General features: G+C 41.0%; 1 protein-coding gene across 5 annotated transcripts in view; it reads left to right on the top strand.

Annotated features, from left to right (window-relative positions):
* C6H8orf48 (chromosome 6 C8orf48 homolog) overlaps positions 1-22,922 on the top strand; it is an 89,818-nt gene that overhangs the window by 27,089 nt on the left and 39,807 nt on the right. For 3 of the 5 annotated variants that reach the window (XM_029607707.1, XM_029607705.1, XM_029607710.1), the window contains exons 2-3: positions 13,129-13,270; positions 17,174-17,499. In XM_029607707.1, the coding sequence (XP_029463567.1) occupies positions 17,241-17,499 (259 nt within the window). In that variant the 5' untranslated portion in view covers positions 13,129-13,270; positions 17,174-17,240. The remainder of the gene's footprint in view (positions 1-13,128; positions 13,271-17,173; positions 17,500-22,922) is intronic. The other 2 variants (XM_029607709.1, XM_029607708.1) reach the window with 1 other exon arrangement.

Genomic DNA, 22,922 nt, shown 5'->3' on the forward strand with positions numbered 1-22,922 from the left:
TCATTATAGAAATCTGTCAGGTGATCAACAAGTTGGTTTTGTAAGACTTTATAGAAATCAAAAGAGAAGCCATCTGGACCAGGCGCCTTCCCCTTTTGCTTGTGGAAATGGCATTCAGGACTTCTAAAGGTATAATGGGTCTGTTAATAAACGATAATTGAGCCTTGGTCAGACTAGGTAAAGAAAGATCCTCGAAAAAGGAATCCTCTTCTCTCGCCCCTCCCGTCACATCATCAGTATAAAGCTGTGCATAGAATTGGCGGAACACTTCACAGATATCTGTGCGAGTGGTAACCTTAGTGCCCGATCGCGTTTTCATGGCCGGTATGAAAGTTTTTCCCCTATGGGCCCTTACGAGATTAGCAAGGTGTTTCCCCGCCTTATTACCATAGCGGAAGAAGTTCCGCTCCGCAACCTGAAACGCCCTCTGTGCCCTCTGGTGTAAGACATTATTCAAATCCCGAAGAATTGCAAAGTATTTCTTTTGGGTTATTGGAGTATGGTTGAGAACCAAGTCCCGCTTCAGGATACCCAATTTGGCTTCTAGTTCCAGAATTTGTTTACTAAGATTCCTCGAGCGTGCTGCCACAAATGAGATGACCTCGCCTCTTAAAACGGCCTTTGCCGTTTCCCAAAATAACTCTGGGTTCGATGTGTGCTGAGAATTATTATGGGCAAACTCCGACCATTTTCTTTGCAAAAAGGTCTTAAAAGACAAATCGGAGCTAAGAAAACCTGGGAATCTCCACAACCTCTCTCCCCTGTCACAAACCTGGAAACATACATCCACCCAAATCATTGCATGGTCAGACGCCCCCTGCGGCCCAATCACCGCCTCTACTACCAGATGGAGCCCCTCTCTAGGCACTAGTATGTAATCGATACGTGAGAGTGTGGCATGGGCCCTAGAGATGTGTGTATAGTCTTTCTCTGTCGGATGGAGCGTGCGCCAAGCATCCAAGAGAGAAAATTCTGAACACAAGAAAGGAACTCCCTTCCCCCATCTACTTGGGACCCCAGATCCTTGGGGAGTCCTATCAATACTCGGGTCAGCCGGTAAGTTGAAGTCTCCTGCCAGAAACACGTATCCCTTCGCATGTTCAACCAGCTGCTCCAAAACATATGTGAAAAAAGAGTGAGAGTAAGCATTTGGCGCATAGATGCTACACACCGACACTTCCTGACCATTAAGAAAACCAGTCACCAAAATAAATCTGCCATCCTCATCTTTTACTATATTAGCAGCTGTAAAGGAGGCAGTTTTATTGACCAGTATGGCTACACCCCCTTTTTTCTTCAGCGCAGGGTTATAATAACATTCTCCCACCCAGTCCCGTTTGAGTTTGCCGCTCTCTAGGGCCGTGAGATGAGTTTCCTGGAGACAGGCAACTGTAGGTTTGTGAGATTTAAGCTGTTGAAGTATTTTATATCGTTTAACTGGGGATCCCAGCCCATTTACATTCCAAGAGATTATTCTGGTATTATCCATCATCAGGCGGGAGTGGCTGATATGAGATAGGAAGAATAAACCATACTATTACGCCAGTGGAGTGGAGTCTCCCCGCACGTCCATGAGACAAAGTGATATGTGAATTCCCCACAACCCTATATCCAAATGAGAGAGATTCTAAAAGAAACCCACCCTGAGCCATATAATGTAGATCAAGCATGCCTCCCCATCCCCCACACTCTTCACCCACACACTTCAGAAAAATGCTTTGATAAAGAAACCACAATAACCACACACAGAATCCCCCATTCCCCCCTCTCTCCCTCCCTTTCCCAAGCCACCCTTCTTTACCCCCCCTTCCCACAACCCCATAAAAACCCAAAAAACCAAAACAACACTCCAAAGTCCTTACTACCTTCCCCATCCTCGGGTAAGTAGTGTTCCTCATGTATGTATCCCCTTGAAAACGGGGAAGAGATCACTTCTGCATGTGTTCAGGTGCCCCTTTCCGACCCCCCTCCCTAACCGCAGCACAAATATAAAAGTATAAAATTGTATGCCATAAAATATTAATATTAATAATAATATTAAAAAAAAAGAAAACAAAACAATGAAAGCAAGTACCAATGCCCCATGGGCTCCCCCAAGATGGCATATTACCGCATATGCATCATGAAAAGGTAAAAAGGAAAAAGTAACTGTGCTGTAAGTTCGCCCCAAGTGTACATAAAGAAAGGAAAGTAAAAGTGAGAAAACAAAACAGACTTTTGCAGCCCGGATCTCTGTGGGTTCCGTTTATGTAGTCCGAAAATCCAATAGTGCTGCATGCCTCAGTCAGTTGTTCCTCGTGTCGAAAGGAGTCCAAGCGGTGTAGCCGGAAACAACTGTAAATGAAAGCCACTACTTCGCTGGCTGCTCCTCTTCGGGATTCAGTCTGCCACGCGGCTATGGAGAAAGAAAAATGAAGCCTGGCAGTTCGCCTTCAAGCCTCCAAAATGGCCGCCGAGTACTTTGCTTCCCTAATGCAGGTTGGTTGTCAAAAATTTCTGAGCTTCCTCCGGTGACTCGAAGAAGGAGATCTTGTTTTCATGCCAAATTTTTAATCGGGCAGGGAACTGTAACGTAAATCTGACCTGTTTTTCAAATAGGGTAGAACAGATGGGGGAGAAACCCCTTCTGAGCCCAGATACTTTCGCTGAGTAGTCTTGAAATAAACGAATCTTAGCGCCATCATAAGCCAAATCCGGGACTTTACGGTATGCTTGCAGCAGAAGTTGTTTGTGGGCAAAGTTAAGTACTTTTAGGATTACCATCCGCGGTCTGCTATCCCCGTCTTTACGTTGGCCTAGCCTATGCGCTCTTTCTATTCGAAAAGCTGGGGCGAGCTCTGGGAGATGAAGGGCCTCAGGTAACCAGCTCTCCAGAAAATTACCCAAGTTACTTTCCACCAGGGATTCCGGTAGCCCCATGACTCGAATGTTGGATCTTCGTGCCCTATTTTCTAGATCTTCTAATTTAGAGGAGTGCGCTTCCACAAGTTTTTCCAGAGTTGCGATTTTGCCCGTGAGCGCAAGTGTGTCGTCCTCCACGAGATTCACCCTGCCTTCCAAGCGCTCAAAGCGAGGGTTTATTTCATCTAGCACGGATTTCACATCCGCGATCTGTGTAGAAATGGCACCAAGTCTAGAATCTAGGGCCTCCATCAAGATCGCCTTGAAGTTTTCCGTGAGGTCCGGCTCTGGGCCCCTCACCGCTGTGGTCGACGGAGCCGCCGCCATTTTAGGATCCCCCGCACCTGCCTTGTCCTTGTCTCGTCTCCCTGAGCGCATCGGCATACCCGCAGGTGAGCGCTGCATATAGTTGGTGATAGACATAAAAGAGTTTAGCAAGCAAGAAAATGCTGATTAGGAGGGGTTTTTGTGCCGGTTTAGTAGCAGGCTATACTTAGAACGGATCGAGGCACCCGGAGCTCTCCGGTACACAACCGCCTCCGCTCACCACATCACGTGATCTCTCTTATATTTTTGAAAATAGTTGTACGTAGAAATAAAGGGTAACAAGCAAACTGTAGGTGATCTTTTTATTGGACTAGCTTACTACATGCAGAGCCGATGAAAGCCAATCAGAAATGTACTAATTTCAATACAAAGTCATCATCTTCCTACTATTTGCTTGTTGACCTGCACTTCTACACATCCAAATGGATTAATACGGCATCCGCACTAATTTATTCAAAATTAGTTTTGAAATGCAAAGTCAGACTCTTTCTTTTGCCATGTAACGGTACCAGTGGGGCATTAATATGAGACAGTAGTGAGCTTCAGATGCAAGATTAATTTCAGCTTTCCAGCTATTTAATTTGATTTATTATTTTATAAACTGCCTTTTCAACAAGTTACAGCTCAAAGTGATGAATAACAATTAAACCTACAAATCAATGCAATAACATGTATTTGCTTTTCAATTTTATTCAAAGTGCTCTACAGTTAATTTTTAATAAAGGATACATACATAAAGAAGCAGGTTTTCCTGGAACATAATTTTCTACTACTCTAGTCTAAATCTGTCAGTCAGTGTTGTCAGTTGGAGGTCATTATTTTTCTGCTTCATGACTCCAGAGACCATCGGTTTATTCTTTTTATGCTTTGTTCTCTTTTGAAGTATTACTATGAGCAACCAAAATGCAGGTTTGAACATTTTGAAATGAAGCTTCTTGTACAATATGTGTGTTGGAATAACTTTATTTAGGTCACTTGGCAGTATTAACGGAAATGTTTTTTTTTCCTCTACCTTGTGGGATCCTGAGTGGCGTTTCCCTTTCTGGTGCAGATAAAACTTTATTAAATGAACACAAACGTCACAATAGACTTCCTACCTTAGCAGCAGTCACTTACGCACACAGGGGCTGTAGACTGCCTTGCTTCAGGCCAGTGTAACTTCACTCGCTCCTAGTTTGGACAGTGTGCTCTCCAGGAGCTGCCTTCCTCCTGGAGGCATAGAGGGCCTCTTGAACAGAGCTGGGCTTGCACTCTTATCCCTACCCCCACTGGTTCCCACCCACTGAGCTTTTCCCCTTTAAGATGGACCAGGTCCCATGCCTGGTCCCGCACAGGTTTAAAGGGGGAAATGGAGTCTCTCTGTCAAGCTCAGCAGACTGGATGGACCATTTCTGTCATCTACTGCATTACTCTCCATAGTAGCATAGATACGTTACTATGTGAAGAAAGCACATAAAAAAAGAGCAAGATTGGAGTCTTGCATTTTGATGTATAATTTGCTGTATAGAGGAATGAACGTGCACATTTATAAAAATGACTTCAGCCTTCCTTAGCAAGGCTTCAGCTATTGTGACCTCTAATTTCCACCTGTAAATTAGGATGGAGTGGCTACTCTCCCCTTGCACAAGAAATGGAAGATTAACCTTGACTTCTTTGACAATTAATTATTTTTAAGTGGCCCATATCTTGCCTTTGGTAATTGCAGAATTTTTTTTTTTTACAGATCCTCTAGAGTCACTTTATTCTATTTCACATCTTGTTTGTGCTCTGAAAAAATACCGAGGCTAGAACAGATATTTACATTTATTTTTAATTTTTATATACCGGAATTCCTGTATGCAATACAAATCATTCCGGTTTACAAGTAACGAAAAGGTTGCCCTGGTCTGGGAGGTTAGACCGGGGTTTTGTACATAGAACATTAAACATTGAACAATAACAATCAACCATTAAACATTATTACAAGGAACAGTGAAGGTACATCCTGATTCTCTACGAGTGGGTGGCTTAATCCTTGGTCAAAGTAAATCTACTTGGGAGGACAGTAAACGTGAATGAGTGGATACAGGTTACTCGTGTTAAAACAGGAAATACATGTTGTTACCAGCACTTGGCTATAGGAAGAAATACTCATTTTCACTCCCACTTCCAGTTGCTCTACTTCAGTTGGCTTCTCCTGCTCCTTTCCACGAATCTTTTTCTCCAGTAAAATAATAGCGAGAAGCCAAATGTTTCCCATGTAATGACATTTTCAACAATTATTTTCGTGAATCAGAATGTTTAATTAAAAGTATAATAGTTCACCTACAGTTGAACTATTATGCATTATCCATGCATATTGACTTTTGAAGCATTCGGGGCTTGAATCGCCCAAATTCAGAGCATGGGAAAAATATGGGGCAGAAAGATTTGCTGACTCTGACAAATGAAAGTAGTCACTTCCTAACAGAAAAGACATTGCCATAATGTATTTATTTATAAATTGCCTTCCAGACTTTACAATAAAAGCTTTCAAAGTGATGTACAAAACATAATTAGAAGGAAACTGAAGAGAATGTTATACAGGGGGCCGGGAGGGCCCCTATGTATTCAGAAATCTAGGGCTGAAAATGAAATGCATCATCCATTTTGAATACTTTGTCTTGCCTTATCAGTAACGCTATAAATGAAGTGCTCATGGCTAAGTATTTGTCTACACCTGCTGCAATGGGATGTTTTGGCAACTCAGAATAGACTATACAGAGCAACATGCTTCTGTGCCTTCCACAACATAGTCATCTTTAGCTTCCATTACTTTAGGTCCTGAAATGCACAGCAATACTGGAGATGAACATTACAAATGGAAGAGCTACACATAGGGGAGTTAAAACCACACCCCAGGTCCCTGAACTAGATTCTACATTCAAACAACCAATAGGTTTTGTTTAAAACCTATTGTGATGGAGAAGGTACAGAGAAGGGCTACCAACATGATAAGGGGAATAGAACAACTCCCCTATGAGGAAAGACTAAAGAGGTTAGGATTTTTCAGCTTGGAGAAGAGACGACTGAGGGGGGGGATATGATAGAGGTGTTTAAAATCATGAGAGGTCTAGAACGGGTAGATGTGAATCGGTTATTTACTCTTTCGGATAGTAGAAAGATTAAGGGGCAATCCATGAAGTTAGCATGGGGCACATTTAAAACTAATTGGAGAAAGTTCTTTTTTACTCAACGCACAATTAAACTCTGGAATTTGTTGCCAGAGGATGTGGTTAGTGCAGTTAGTATAGCTGTGTTTAAAAAAGGATTGGATAAGTTCTTGGAGGAGAAGTCCATTACCTGCTATTAAGTTCACTTAGAGAATAGCCACTGCCATTAGCAATGGTTACATGGAATAGACTTAGTTTTTGGGTACTTGCCAGGTTCTTATGGCCTGGATTGGCCACTGTTGGAAACAGGATGCTGGGCTTGATGGACCCTTGGTCTGACCCAGTATGGCATGTTCTTATGTTCTTATGTTCTTAGGGTTGTAAATCTTTTATAGTTTTATTTGGGAAGTAGTTTTTTTTTATATACCATGCATTCAAAAATACTGTGTATAATTGAACAATATAGAGTGGTGAAATGTAAATGAATGTGTTATGTGAAGGAAAAGTGTAAGTGATATATGTGTATATTAGTTTGTGTGCTAGAGAACTGATTGTATATAAGTAGCTTGTGTGAGTGTTCAAGATTGCGAATGCAACTTTGCTGTATCTTTTGATCTTCCTGTAGTCCTGGGGATCCCTTTTTTTTATATGGATACGTTTTATATGATAAAGATGAAAACTATACATGTGAGAGAGTATTTGTAAACATCTAGAAACTGTGTGGCATATAAGTGTGAGGGTGCAGCTTGTAACAATATGTGTGTGAGAGAGAGAGAGCGCTAGACAATTGTGATTTAGGATAAAAGGTGGTGTGGCTGTTGTATTTGGTAGTACGGATGTGAGGGTAGGCCTGGTGGGCAATTTTCAAACTGTCCACATTGAAACAAAGACCAGACATTCTTTTTTTTTTACCTGTGGCTTTGTACCAGTTTTCAAAGCAAAAGTCCATGTGCATTTTCACCTTGAAACTTGCCACATGTACAATGTAGATTTGGGCTGGAAAAGTAGGTGCAAAGATTTGAAAATCTCATCCACACACGTGTTTTTCCTCCCTTGCGACATGCGACAGGGAACACTCCCTCTGTACATGCCTATTTTCAGCTGTATTGAGAGAGGGCAATTTTTGGATGGTCAATTAATGTGGGTAAACGCTTTGAACCTTGTCCTCCCCAGGTGAATTTTTCATTGGAAGCTTCTAGTAGCTGATAGAGTAAAAGAAGAGGGTTTGTTCCAGCCATATTTCCTGTTAGGGAAAAGCCCAGACTGTAAATGTGCCAAATTCATTTCCATAAGTAGTTGGAGGACCATGGCTGTGGCATTGTTCCATCTCTTAGTAAATATGTTCATGTCCAAAGGCTCCCAGAGACTTAAAAAAGAAGTCTAAAACATGTGTAAGGAGGTATCTGTGTAGTGGGGGATGTTATAGAGGGTCCCCTGATTTCAGTTTTTAGGCTGAGACAAAGATTTTGTACGTTTCTTGATAAATATCTTGTCAATGACTCCTTTTTATTTTGGCTGTAATCTGGCAAAACCCAAATATTTCCTGGTATTCATCCTCTGCAGGACAGGAGTTTGGGTGAACCGAGCCCGAATGTGTTATTTTCCAACTGTTTTATTTTTATACAGTCCTGTATTCCGCGTTGTCCAACAAGTGTGTCCAGTGCAGATTCCATAAAACACAATCATAAAATATTAAAATACAAATGTAAAACAATGACAACATATAAAATAGAAACAAATCATGTATACTTAAAATCAGAATTCAAAAGCCATTCTAAAATACAGCGCCTTCACCCTCTATAAAACTGCTTTGTCTAAAATCTATAAACAGTTGCAGCTGCCTGGGACTGAATGAGCAGAAGCTCAGAATTTCCTTTAAATATATCATCTTTTTGGTATTGCAGTGCTTAGCCACCATTTCCCTCTTAACAGAGCTTTTAATACTCTAGTTGAAACTGTAACCCAAGATGGACATTTTTTCACAGTAAGCACCCTGAGAGGTGGGGGTGTTTTTCTTGCAGTGAACTCAGGATCAATAGTTTTTATCTTTTCATCTTTCTGAGCGGCATATTGTGTTTCTGTTTGTGCAACAGTGCATCCCGTGCTCCAGCCAACGCAACATATGCTTATAGATGTAAACAGATTAGGAGCAGAGGAATGAATCTTTTAAAATTCAAGGTGGGATTTAGAAAAAATAATATGCACCTTATGTATGATTAAGGCACCTTCAACTTTGATGGAAATTGCAGCCAGAAAATCCCATTCTGTAGCTTAAACATTTTTTACCCAAAGATGTTTATGAGGCTGCGTAATTTCCAAGTATTTGAGGAGAAGGCTGTAAGCTTGTGTGTTGTATTAAGTAGGTATATGCTGCAGTGCGCCTGAAATCTAGCCCAAAATGTTGTGTTTATAATTCTAAATCAAATGAAAGATTACAAGAACCAAAAAGTTTCACCTGTACTATTTGCATCAATAAAAAGCTTGGTGCTAGAAAATTGGACAGAGGGGTAAAAGAGAAAAAACCCACAACCCTATTGCAGATTTTGGTAATATCTGCATTATCGTTTATGAAAATGTTGAAAAGAACTGATCCACGTATCTATCCCTGTGGTACACCGCTAGTAATATTCCTCTCTTCAGAGTGAACTCCATTTATCACTACCTTTTTTTTTTTTTTTTTACTTTTTATTTTATGAGGTAAACAGGCAAATGCATGGATAGACCAAACAGTGAACATACAATCTGGGGTTATAGCATTTAGCTTAACATTAAAGACAATGGGGGGAAAAAAACACCCCATCAACAGCAGTGTATAGCAACCCCATTTTAAATAAGAGCATAAGAAATTGTCAAACTGGTCAGACTGAGGGGTCATCAAGCCCAGTATCCTGTTTCCAACAGTGGCCAATTCAGGTTACAAGTACCTGGCAAGTACCCAAACATTAAATAAATCTCAAGCTACTAATGCCAGTAACAGCAGTGGCTATTCTCTAAGTCAACTCGATTAATGGCAATTTAGGGATTTCTCCTCCAGGAACTTATCTAAACCTTTTTTTAAACCCAGCTACACTAACTGCCCTAACCACATCCTTCGGCAACGAATTTCAGAGCTTAATTGTGTGTTGAGTAAAAAAGAATTTTCTCTGATTTGGTTTAAATGTGCTACTTGCTAATTTCACAGAGTGCCCTTAGTCCTTGTATTATCTGAAAGAGTAAATAACTGGTTCACATTTACCCATTCTAGTCCTCTCATAATTTTATAAACCTCTATCATATCTCCCTTCAGCTGTCTCTTCTCAAGCTGATCAGCCCTGACCTCTTTAGCCTTTTCTTAGAAGGGAGCCGTTCCATCCCCTTTAACTTCTTGGTCACTCTTCTCTATACCTTCTCCATTGCAACTATATCTTTTTTGAGATGCGGCAATCAGTACTCTAGGTGTGGTCTCACTTCGGAGCGATAAAGAGGCATTATGACATTCACTGTTGTATTTACCATTCCCTTCTTAATAATTCCTCACATTGTTTGCTTTTTTGAACACTGAAGCATACTGTGCCGATAATTTCGATATATTATCCACTATGACACCTACATTTTTTCCCTAGGTGATAACTCCTAATATGGAACCTAACATTGTGTAACTATAGCATAGGTTATTTTTCCCTATATGCATCACCTTGCACTTGTCCACATTAAATTTCATCTGCCATTTGGACGCCCAATCTTCCAATCTCGTAAGGGCCTCCTGCAATCTATCACAATCCGCATGTGATTTAACTACTCTGAATAAGTTTGTGTCATCTGCAAATTTGCTCACCTCACTTGTCAGATCCTCTTCCAGATCATTTATAAATGTATTGAAAAGCACCGGTCCAAGTACGGTTAAAAACCTTGAAACGTACCCTGCCTGGTTTCCTCCCCAGAGATAGCCAGTGATGAAACAGACTTTCAGTTTCAAAACATAAAATTTATTAAGTAGCTTGGAGATCTATAATTGCTGGCAGGATTTGTTTATTTCATGCATGCATACAAAGTTAAGATAGCGGAAACTATAAGGAAAATCAAGATTGTGTTTTCCTTACGGAAGTAAATGGAGCCCAGTTTACAGAATATACTGTTTTGTGAGCAATGCCAGTTTACTCATCGTTTTAAATTTGCTTTAGTCTTTTATACACTGTTAAACGTGGCTCGCATATTCTTCTCCCCTCCCCTCTCTCATAATTTTCCTTCATGTGCCTCTCAGATATCACATAGTCTGCTTACTCAGTGCTTCCTTTGTTTCTTGTAACTTTCTTGGCACCTTTCTTATCAGGAATTCACTCTGCACTCTCAGCCTCAGTTGTTCTGTCTCTAAGCTGACTTTTTTTTCTCTTCAGGCCTTTTAATTCCAGTTACTAGTCAACATGAGGCAGTTTTCTTAAAGTAGTAATTAACCTACATCCTCAGTACAGATCCCTGAGGCACCCCACTGTTTACCTTTTTCCACTGAGAAAACTATTTAATCATATTCTCAGTTTCCTGTCTTTTAACCAGTTTGTAATCCACGAAAGGACATTGCCTCCTATCCCATGTTAGTATTCTCAGTGGAAAAAGGCAAACATTGGACTGCCTCAGGAATCTGAACTTGTAAATGGTATTCTGCATAACCATTAAACAGATATGAGAACATTCCATTTGACAAGTCAAAGAAGAAAATCAAAATGCACCTTCAAAAACCTGAATCAAAGACAGAAGTTTACAGACTATGAAAGCATAGACCAATATAACTAGAGCCACTCCCAAATAAAATTATACAATTGGAGAGAGCCTTTTAGAGAGAATGATAACTTTTCAATTTGAGCTATCTCAAATATTTGAGATTTCCAGTTATCCAACACTGATGCGCTCTTCCAGAACTGGGCAACAGCAACTCTAGCAGCTAATTATAAATGATTTATGAGGGTTTTCAGCTTCCTTAAAATTGAGTAGGAATCCCAGCATCCTAATAATGCTAATTTAGGAGAAATTGAAAGTTCCTGCCCAGAAATCTTCAAAGCAGCCTCAAAGACCCCAACCCAAAACTCTTATAGTAGAGGGATGTCCAACACATGTGAATATGCGAGCCTCTTTGTCCATAATTCCTCCAGAAATGAGCAGAATAGGAAGAATTCATTCCGTGAAATAACATCGGGCATTGATTTGATTGCAACAATCTAAATCAAACATAGGAAAGCTTGGTATCTTTCTTTCAGTCTGCACAGTGAATCAAGTTCATTATTGAAATTCCAATAAATATGATTTTATTGTGATAAAGGCTCCTGTGGTGAAAAGTAAATAGTTTTGTGACTTGTGCGTCCCCATTTAGATTACAACAATCTAAATATGAGGTCTGCTCTGAGCCCACTCCACACAGACTCGCCCAGTCTTCCTTGTCCAGCTAGAGGAGTTCAGTATTCCATGTCTGCTTCAGGGTCTTCTCATTAGAATCCTTTATCTGGATTTCCACCAAACCCTGATTAAAGGTCCGATATTGACAGTTCTCCCTGCTGGCCTGCTGAGAATAGATTTCACCAGGTTCAGGGGCCTGGGGATCCAACCACTCTCTTTTAATTTAGCAAGGGATTGTTGAAGTCATTCATATATAGGCAAGATATTGATGGGAACTTTATATTTATTACCGCATGAGGTGGTCAAAAGATAACATATGATCTAAGGCTCAAACTTGTTTAATAAATTTTATGCCTGTAGTATCCTAAGAACCTGTATTATTGAGCAGCGTGTGTAAGGATATGGTGGGATTATAATCGATAAAGGAGAAACTCTTTCCCTATTGGGTCCCATCTTCTTACGAAACTAGTGCCAGATTGACAGTTTATGAACTATGACTGGACCACCCCTGCTAATCTTTCTAATAGTAGGGTATGACAGCAGAAGGTTTATTAAGTGTATGAGCTACTTCTCCATCAAAATGGTCCTTTCAATAGAAAGCCACCCCTTTTCCCTGCAACCAGACCCTTATTGGGTGCCAGTCTAGCAGCCAAATAATAAAGTTGTAGATTAGGTAAACCCATTCTCCCTTTAAAGGTAGGAGAGAGTATGAAGCCCTATTCTAGTTAACATCCTACTAGGGACCTGACAAGGTACGTGCTGAAATAGATACATTAATTGTGGTAGGATATTAATTTTGAGAATGTTTATCTGGCCAGACCAGGCCATTGGTAGATTGCTCCAAGATTTTATTTATTTATTTATTTTTAATTTTTCTATACCGATGTTCCTGTAAGAATACAAATCACACCGATTTACAATGTAACTACAAAAATTCGCTTAGGAGCGTTACATAGAACAGTGAGGCATATAAATATGGAATGAATTAAAACTTAACGTCTCGTAAACTGTAACTTATCCTATCATATAACTTAACATATCGTAAATAGCTGAAAGATTTTAATTTTAAATCAGTGCTAATTTTTAATCAGTACTAATTTTGTTAATGACCGGCCTAAAAGTTACAGAATATGGGTCTTTAAAATCTCTAGTAATTATGACCCCCCCAGATATTTCAGTTTGGAAGTTTGTAATTTGAACCTTGAAACACATTGAGAAATAACCAACTTGGGACCCACTGGGTATACCTCTGATTTACTGAGATTCAATTTATAGCCAGACACCACGCCAAACGCATTTAATACAGACTGGATAGCAGGAGCTGAATTGCTGGATTAGTAAAGTACAGTAGAATATCATCCGCATGTAACAATCTTATGATGTGAGTCCTCTATCTTAAATCTAGTGACTGAGGGGGACTGCCTGATTGCTGTTATTGATTGAATCACCAAATTAAATAAAAGAGGTGACAGAGGGCAACCCTGATGAATACTTCAAAGAACTGAAAATCATGAGGAATACCCATTAACAACTTCTCTGGCCTATTGGTAAGTACCAAGCCCAGTATCACACCCTCCTATGTGGGTTCCGTTAAATTGATGGATCAGTTCTCCTTGCTTCTAGAAGATACCACAGCAGGAATGCCAAATCAATAATCTACAGATTGAAATCACTAGCAATAGCACCTCCCCTTTCATAGCAATTTTGTGATTATCCTCTATTAAACCTCTATCCATTTCTTCTGCCTGCAATAGAGGTTTTTATAATCACAGCAATATAGATGGATGCTCTATTCCTTCTTTCTAGATTAACCCACAGTGCCTTTTCCTTACCTCATAAGCCCTGAAGTTCTCTTGCTTTAATATTATTTGTTACATGTTGTGCCATCCTCCTCTCTTTCTTTGTTCTTGGCCTTCCTGAATAGGTTGTAGCCTTGAATAACTATATCCCAGTTGTAGTTTTCAGTGTACCATTTCTTTGTGAGAGTCACTACACCCAAGTCAGCCTCTTCCATGACTGCCTCTAAATCTGCAACTTTATTTCCCAATCTATGGGCATTAGTATACATAGCTTTCCAGATGTTGCCCCTTTTTTTTTCCCATTTGTAAAAAAGTGTTTGATGTTGTACTTTCTTGAGAGCTTTTTTCACCCATCCCTGACAATCCTAGTTTAATGCCCTTCTCTGTAAATTTGTCTCTTCTTCAATAATTGGATATCATCTTTGCTCATCAGTTCTTGAATGGCATCCCATGGTCCAGGAAGCCAAAACACTCTTGTCAACACCATCTACTCAACCATTCATTCAACTCCAGAATGTGAACTTGACCTTTATCCTTGACTGGGAGAATTTAAGAAGAAAACCACCTACACACCTATTTGCTTCCCCCTCTCTCCAAGCCATGAGGTCACTTTTGATGTGTTCCAGGGGGATACCTAATAGTATCATTCATGCCAACATGTATGAGCAGCATTGGATAATAGTTGGCTTGATGATTCTTCACAATCTCCCCACTTGGTAGACAGCACACCTTTTGATACAATAGGTCTGGTCAGCAAATGGATGCCTCCATGCTTCTCAGAAGAGTCTCTTTCTAGACACAGTGGCTGCTGATCTTGCAGCTTTGAGGCACATAAACTTAGGTTCATCCTCGGATGATTTTTCCACTTTCACTTCCAGGGCTGCATATTGATTCTTCAGCTTGAGTGTGGGAAGGGTCAGAGTGAGGATTCTACCAGCTTTGATAATCTCTGTCCAGCTGACATCTTGCAGTCTAGTTTCTCCTTCCCCCTCCACTGAAGCTTTCCATCTTAGACACCTCAAGAAGCATTCCATTGATTGTAATCCTCGTTGTGGATGCTTCTAAACCACACTGTCTTCTCTCTCACTTCCACCACCTGTTTCCTGAGTGGGTCGACCTGCAGGCATCTTTCACACCAAAATGGTTTCTTACTGTAGATCAGGATATCTGTCTGGATAGAGGTAGAAGTAGTAACTGTGGCATCAGTTTGTTGACATGATGTTTTCCAGCCATCCTTCTGCTTTTCTTAGGACCTTTGATACCTATAGAAAGAAATGAGAGAGAGACTTTTCAAAGTCCCTATCTTTTCCTCAGCAGACCTGCAAATCTGCTGGCTTCTTTTCAGAGAAATTTAGCATCTACATACTGTTTCCCTCTGTGTATCCTAATTTGCTTGCTCACATGTAATTATGAGATATGGAGTAATGTATCTTATTTTTTTACTTTATAAAATGCATTTTTTAATTTGTATCTATCTAATATTTAGTCTATTGTGGTAACATGGCCAGCTGTGGCTTAGGAAAACAGCCAAGGGAAATAAGGAAGCAGATTCTGGCTATTCCCTAGGTGCGTTTTATTTACAGTGAGAAAATCAAACAGTGCAGCTCACCTTAACTTCAGGTAACTCACAGTCCTTAAACTTAGCTGGTCTTAGCATAGGGTAGGTCTCTGCCAGCTTCCCAGGGACTGTTTAACCCTTCCAAGCCCTTAGACTCTGGTGAGAGGGCTCCTTCCTTCACCCAGGATTCTCTATGGGTCTGGATTTTAAGGAGGACTGAGCGAGACAGCTGTGTCGGTCCTATAAGGTACTCCAAGGGAGTTTTCTATATACTCCCTAACACTATAAAGAATCCTGTTGCCTTGGCTACAAAAATTCAGACCAACTAAAAACAATTACCTGAAGGATATACTATGATTTTAATTAAGCTCCCCTTGAATTTTACTTGTTTTTTATGTTTCGACAAATATCTAACAATCTAAATTATGTCCTTATGTTTTTCTGCCAACCAGTGTTGTTTTTCTGTGCAATCTAACCTCCTAATTAGTGGGCTAGTCTATATAGTAAGAATGGAAGGAAGGCAGGAAGGAGAGACTTTTAAGACTGAAAAATAAATCTCGCAACAGCAAAGCAGACTTTTCTCTCTGTAAACTAAATAGCAATGCTATTTAGTTTATATTTTCAGCCAACAGAAAAGCAATGTAAAAAAAATCCCTTTTTCAAAATTAAGTCACAGTACTTGAATCAAAAGCCAGAAAAAAAGGCCTCTGTTTGTAATTGAGCCCCTCAAAGAATGACAGATCTCTCAGGGTTGATTTGTAAACTGTACTAAGGACCTGATGCCTAGGAAATAAAATTAATAAAACCAACACGGCTAACAAGCCCCTTTAACCTGCCAAGATTTCAAATAAGCTTCCCCTTTGAACTTTTAAACCTAAAAAGGCAGAAATAATTCCTGTAACAGCAAAACTGCCCTTTCCCTGTATAAACCATATATCAGTACCAACTTAGAAAACAGAAAAACAATGTAAAATAAAAAAAATCCCATTTTCAAAAATAACTTCAGTTGTAATAGGAGCTTTGTCAAATATCCATACTCTATACTGTGATGAAGACACGGGCTAATAAAGCAATTAAACAAGCAAACTGCAGAAAAAGCAAGAAAATCTGTGAATCTGAAAATTGCAAAGAAGCCTAAAATATAGTAGAGTGGTTACCATGTTAGTTCACTTGGCTACGTTGGAAATAAAATCACTGACTTGATGGAGTATAGCTCTCAAAAGCTGACCATGTAGTTAATATGCCATCATCTACAGCTTATTGGTTGATATTTATTTCTATGTAAAAGAAACTAAATATTGAGATATTTGCAGTTTCATTATTTCTAATTTTCCAGTGAACTTTGCCATTAATTCCTATTTTCTCTCTAATAACCCCTGTTTCTCAAATTTATTTCCCCTTGCATTTTAAAGCTGCTATGAAAAGAAGTTGTTATGATTTCTGTAATGCATACATCATGTTAGAAATTATTTTGATAACACTGTGTTTAAAGAATATAGCGTGCCTGATTCACTAAGATTTTCTCATTTTTAAAATGTAAATGTATATTCTGTTTTTTGTTAAATTCTGACAGGGATTAATAAGGTGCATTTGTAAAAACTGTAGGAGCATGCATTTCTTTTCACTTTTAAATTAAATGAACTAGTAACACCCAGTAATGTGTCCTTAAAATAGCGTTCAGGACAGAAAGACAATGTGTAATGTACTGTTCTGCCTTGAACAGATGTTCTGGAAATTTGGTGGAATATAAATCATTGTAAAGAAATAGCAAAACTGTAATAATATTTTACAAATTATTCTGTAAATTCTGCAGTAGGGAATAAAATTGTCTAATTCTTGTCCAGCTTCTGCTATAAAATATCAATTTTCCCCAAAAGTAATGAAATGAAAGAAAGTAGATAAGGGATCCTGTTGCCTCTCGCTCATCAATAGAATTTCTAGCCGTGCCACTTCTGATTGGTCCATTTGCTTGTAGTAACATTAAAAGGTGTGATAACCATGTTATACCCATTGAAGATGTAAGAAACCCCATGAAGCAAGCTTATACCCTTCTTATTGATAACTTAAATTCTTTAACGGTATAAATTCTACAGGTCATGCTTTTCACAAACTGGCGGACCCTTGTTTTCATTGGCGGTTGCTCCCCTCCTTGAGGCACCGATGTCTGACGAGCTGGGCCTCGCCAGGAGCCGCGAAGAGGAACTGGTGAAAGCAGGGCAGAGCCCCAGCAGCAACATTTCAGAGCATTCACAAGAAGCACTTCGTTCCCTCACTGAGGAGAATGGATGCAGCTGGGGATATGAAAATGAATCGTTTGAATCCTGCTCCTACGACGGAGAGTCTGAGCTTTCTTCTGTGTCAGAGGCACTGAACAGCAAAGACAATGGAATACTATCTGCCACTCTCCAAGTGTACAAAGGTAACAACATGTATAATTTGGAGGGGTTCTATTTGTCCGAGAGTTATTTGGTGGGAATTGTGCAGCCATGGGAACGCTCCACAGTGGCTCACTTGATTTTGATTGTACCTTAGGACATTCATTAATGAGGGAGTTGAATGATAGAGAAGCTAAATGTAAAATTTGTCTGACGAAGCAAATTAATCTGTTTCTCAGTTAATGCAGGACTGCTTATTTTCATTGTAAAAACAATTTAACTATATTCTAATGACCTACCATAACAAATAATGAAGAATTGGATTTAATTAAAGTAGGTTTGAATCAAAGGCAAGAATTTATTTACATAGTAACATAGTAGGTTATGCATTTTCAGGGATATAAGGTTATGCATTTTCAGGGATATTAATCTGGCAATATATCCCTCAGATACCATCCCCACCAAAACCCTCCTCACCATTCCTAATACTATTTCCAAACCTACTGCCAACATCATCAACAGCTCTATCTCATCTGGCACTGTACCCAGCCTACTCAAACAAGCCATAATTAAACCCGTTCTAAAAAAACCGACTCTTGATCCAGCGGACCCAGCCAATTACCGTCCAATCTCCAACCTTCCCTTTATATCTAAAATCCTAGAAAAAATTATTAATAGGCAACTAACAAGCTACCTAGATGACCACCACATCCTCTTCCCATCTCAATAAGGTTTTCGCTGACACCACAGCACTGAAACCCTCCTCATCTCCCTCTCCAACTATATCCTGAGGGCCATTGATAAAGGCCAATCATATATCCTGGCCCTCCTCGACATATCCTCTGCATTTGACACGGTAAACCACAACATTTTAACTGAGCGCCTAAGAGAAATTGGAATATCTGGCTCTGCACTCTGTTGGATTCAATCATACCTTACCAACAGACAGTACAGAGTAAAAAGCGGGCACTGCGAATCAAAACCCATCAACTTGTTGCAAGGTGTTCCCCCAAGGCTCCTCACTATCCTCCACCCTCTTCAATATATACCTCCTTCCCCTCTGTCATCTCTTATCCGGACTCGGCCTTCCGCACTTCATATATGCGGATGATGTTCAGGTTCTCATACCCATAACAGATACCCTACCTAAGGCCTTGAAAACATGGGAATCTGCCCTCGCAGCTATCAATTCCCTGCTCACTGACAACTATCTCGCTCTTAATACCTCCAAAACAGAGCTCCTATATATCTCACCCTTCCATAACTGCACTAACCCCACAACTAACCCTCCCCACCTAACCGTCTCCTTCGCCCAAAACGTTCGCAGCCTCGGCGTCATCCTAGATAACCACCATAACCTAAAAAAATTCATCAATTCCACCCTGAAAGACTGTTTCTTCAAGCTCCACACCCTAAAAAAACTGAAACCCCTGCTCCACATAAATGATTTCCGCACAATCCTTCAAGCCACCATATTATCCAAGCTTGATTATTGCATGCTATCCTCCTAGGCGTCCCCAAATACGCCCTCCGGCCCCTTCAGATGCTCCAAAACTCGGTGGCACGTATCCTCGCCAATGCCCACCAAGGTGATCACATCACCCCAGTCCTCAAACACCTACACTGGTTGCCTATCAACTCCCGGATCATATACAAATCCCTAACCATCATTCATAAAACTATCTACAACCATGACATGCCCTGGTTCAAAGAACACCTCCAACTCCATACCCCTAACAGACCCATCAGAGCACAACACCGTGCCACGCTACACACTCCCTCCCCTAAACTGACAAAGCTTAAGTCTACCAAAGAACATGCCCTCTCCATTGCCGGACCCATCCTTTGGAACAAGATGCCTCCTAGTCTTCACCAAGAGCCTTTCCCAAAAAGATTTAAACAGAACTTCAAGACATGGCTCTTTAAACACGCTTACATCTAAACCCTCTCTCTATGTACCCGTTCCCTTCTCGCATTCCTTGTAAATTCCTTGTAAATACGTCCCTCATACACAGTTAATCAATACTATATCTTGTATCCTGTTGTTACATATTGTTATCTGTTCTTTTGTAAAGCTCCTTGCTGTATTAAGTTAACTGTAAACCGAGATGATGTTCCCAACGTATCTCGGTATATAAAAAAGCTTAAATAAATAAATAAAATATAAGGGCTTGACTATCACGGTCCGCCCCAGATGGAAGGTGCATATCTGGAGAGGCTAGGCATGAGGTGTAGCCCAGGGGTCGGACAGGAGCCTGATGTGGGGCAGGAAAACGAGCCCAATAGCAAGGCCAGATGGATAATGCTTCCATGGAGTAGATGCCAAGAAGGTTGTTGGACCAACAACTGTATGCCTTATGGAAGTGTCTTATATGTTGGTCTCAATTTTGGGCATACCAAGTGCTGGTCCAATCAGGCTGCTGCAGAGCGTGTATAGTTCTCTCTAGTACATAGGGTAAAAATCCTAGGGCTCCCTGTAAATCAGCAGCAAGTTTACAGCCTACAACTCTTAGGGCCATGGGTTCTAACCCTGTCAACTCCTCTGCTGGGTGGACTCTGGACACCACCAAAGTCCTCCAGGATCTCAGAGCCAACTTGGAGAGGTACAGTCTGAAACAGACATGGTACCAGCCTTTGCTAGGCTGAAATCAGGAACAGGGTGTGGCCTTAGGGTCTGGATCAGGAGCGGTTGTGGTGTGTCTAGGACAACTGGAGCAAGGTCAGGAGCAGTAGCAGTCTCTGGGCCAACTGGAGGAAGAACTTGAACTATGTTAGAGAGCTGGCACTGACTGCACCATTGCAAGGGACTGGAGCTGTACTGACAGAACTGGTGCTGGATTCACTGGTACAGAAGCAGACACTGGAGCTACAGAGACAGCCAAAGCTGGATTCATGGCCGCTGAAGCTGTAGAGACAGCAAGCATTGACTACACTGATATGGAGACAGTCACAGGAGCTGTAAAAATGACTGGTGCTGACTTCACCAGTGCTAGGACAGGAACTAGAGGTGAAGAGGCAGGTGATGCAAGGACAGGAAGTGGATCTTTCTTCAGGGCCAGGTACAGGTGAGCACCTCCTTTAGGTGAAAGTTCATACGAGGAAAAGGCAGATTCTGGTTCTGAAAGTGGGGACCCAGATAAAATGGTGCCCTTTCTGGGAGCAAATCCAGACAAGACAAAGTCAAAAGCTGGTTGCATGAATGAAAATTTCCTCAGATCAGGCTCCCGAAAGGCTTGAGCCAAGGCTTCCATAATTCCTGGGTAGTCTTCAAGGAGAGAACTGTTGCCCCTTTCTAAAGGGTAAGCCCAGCTTAAAGCCTTTCCCGATAGTAGGAGAATCAGCAGGGTCACGTTGGCCTCATTGCTGGGGTAGTCATGATTACAAATTCTGGAGCAAGAGATGGCATTGCTTTTTGAACTTAAAGAACTTCCCTTGAGTACCATCAAAACTATCTGGGAGCAACTGTAAAGGTCCCAGGGGCTTTAGTACAAGAGTTTCTTGGAAAGCTGGAGTCATTGAAGCACTGGCTGGGCTCAGCCTGGAATGGAGTCACTGAAGGAGTGGTTAGAATTGGTTTCATTTGTGCATGGACTGAGGCTGCTGGGATAGCTGGGACCACTGGGGTAGAGGCTGAAGTTTCTGAGTCATCCTGACATTGAGTCTTTGGCCCTGTGGGTTCAGCCTGAAGTGGGGCTCACCAGAGGAGCTTGATGGTTATACAAAGATTTGAATTTGGAGACATGAATTTATATCTTATCCACTCCTCATTGGGTGACCTTGAAGAAGCCTCTTACCCACCCTGTGCTCAAGCTTAGATATTTGTAACTATGTGAATTATCTTGTACAGTTCTAAATAAGTATTGTTAATAATCCAAAGCAAGTACCAGAGTTTGAAGCAAGGTGACTTGCCCTGGTAGTCTATGCTGGCATGTCTCACTGTCCCTTTTGCCTGGACTGTCCTCTGTTGAGCGGCTTATTTTACCAAGTTTGAGCTGCGCTGCCCTGGCCAGTCTCGTGCTGTTCATGGGGTAGGCACCACCCAGTTTAGTGCATTGAGTTTTGTGGCAGGCAGAAGAAAGCAAGCGCTCTGCTGACTGGGGGGAGAGAGGGGCAAAGAGACGTGGGGTAATTGAAGGCTGAAGGGAATGGAAAAGGAGAAAAGGCAGGTGGGACAAGCAAGCTATATTGATGAGGGGTGGGAAGGCAAAGAATTAGATGAGGGCAGGGTTGAGCGAGAGAGAGAGAGGGGAGGGGCAAACATGATTGAAGGAACTAGAAAAGGGGTGAAAGAACCCCCATTTTTTTCTTTTTTAGTCTCTAGCAAGCAGTGCTTTTTATGTCCTTTCTCTGCCAAATCCAATAGATCTTTCGTTTGGGCAGAAAGCAAGATATGGAGATTCTGCCGAAGAAACTGGCTGCACGGAAGTTCTTCCTTCATTATACAAGGAGACCTGGCATGCACCCTATTTTTTTGCATTTACTCATAGCAAGGACTTTTATGCAATGACTGCCAGTGCCAAAAAAAAGTCCACGATTTGGTGGAGAAAAGGGTGCAAACCAAAGCTGACATTAAAGCCATTATACTCCCACAGCCAATGCGTAGCGATGTACAAACGATTAGTATGATGTGAGGAGCCAGCTCAATATCCTGGTATTTTGCAACCTTCACACATGGTGAAGTATTTGTTTTTAGTTTAGTGGACAAGAACCTTTTGAAGCATTTGTCCCAACCCTACAGAACCCTCTACCACCCCACATTAGACTTGCCCTGAACCTACTGTCTTTTAAAAGACTGTGAAAACCTGGCATTTTTGAAGCAGCTTTTGGTACCAACCAGCGATCTGATCCTGATAAACTGTATTGAGAAACCCTTTAATCCTCTGTAAGATAGAAACTAGAAATAACAGAGGATACAAAGTAAAAATCAATAACAAAGAGTCTCAGCGCATCAACTCCACAAGAGGTGTTCCTCAGGGCTCTTCCCTGTCACCCACACTCTTCAATATATACCTGCTCCCCCTCTGCCAGCTACTCACAAAACTAAAACAAACACTATCTATACGCAGACAATGTCCAAATCCTGATCCCGATAACCGAAACCCTCTCAAAAACACTTAAATTCTGGGACAACTGTCTTCAAGACATCAACCTCCTCCTAACAAACCTAAACCTAGTGCTGAACACATCTAAGACGGAACTGCTCCTTATTTCTCCAAACCTCAGTGATAACCTTCACCTATCCCATACCAACACCCTGGTCAGCCAAGCTAGAAATCTCGGCGTCTTAATTGATAACCAGCTAAATCTAAAGAGGTTCATCAACAACACAACCAAGAACTGCTTCTTTAAACTTCAGGTGCTAAAGAGACTCAAACCGCTTCTGTATTTCCAGGACTTTAGATCAGTACTACAAGCCATCATTTTTTTCCAAATTAGACTATTGCAATTCAATTCTACTAGGTCTTCC

Source organism: Rhinatrema bivittatum, chromosome 6 (assembly GCF_901001135.1).
Source record: "Rhinatrema bivittatum chromosome 6, aRhiBiv1.1, whole genome shotgun sequence".
Taxonomy (NCBI): domain Eukaryota; kingdom Metazoa; phylum Chordata; class Amphibia; order Gymnophiona; family Rhinatrematidae; genus Rhinatrema; species Rhinatrema bivittatum.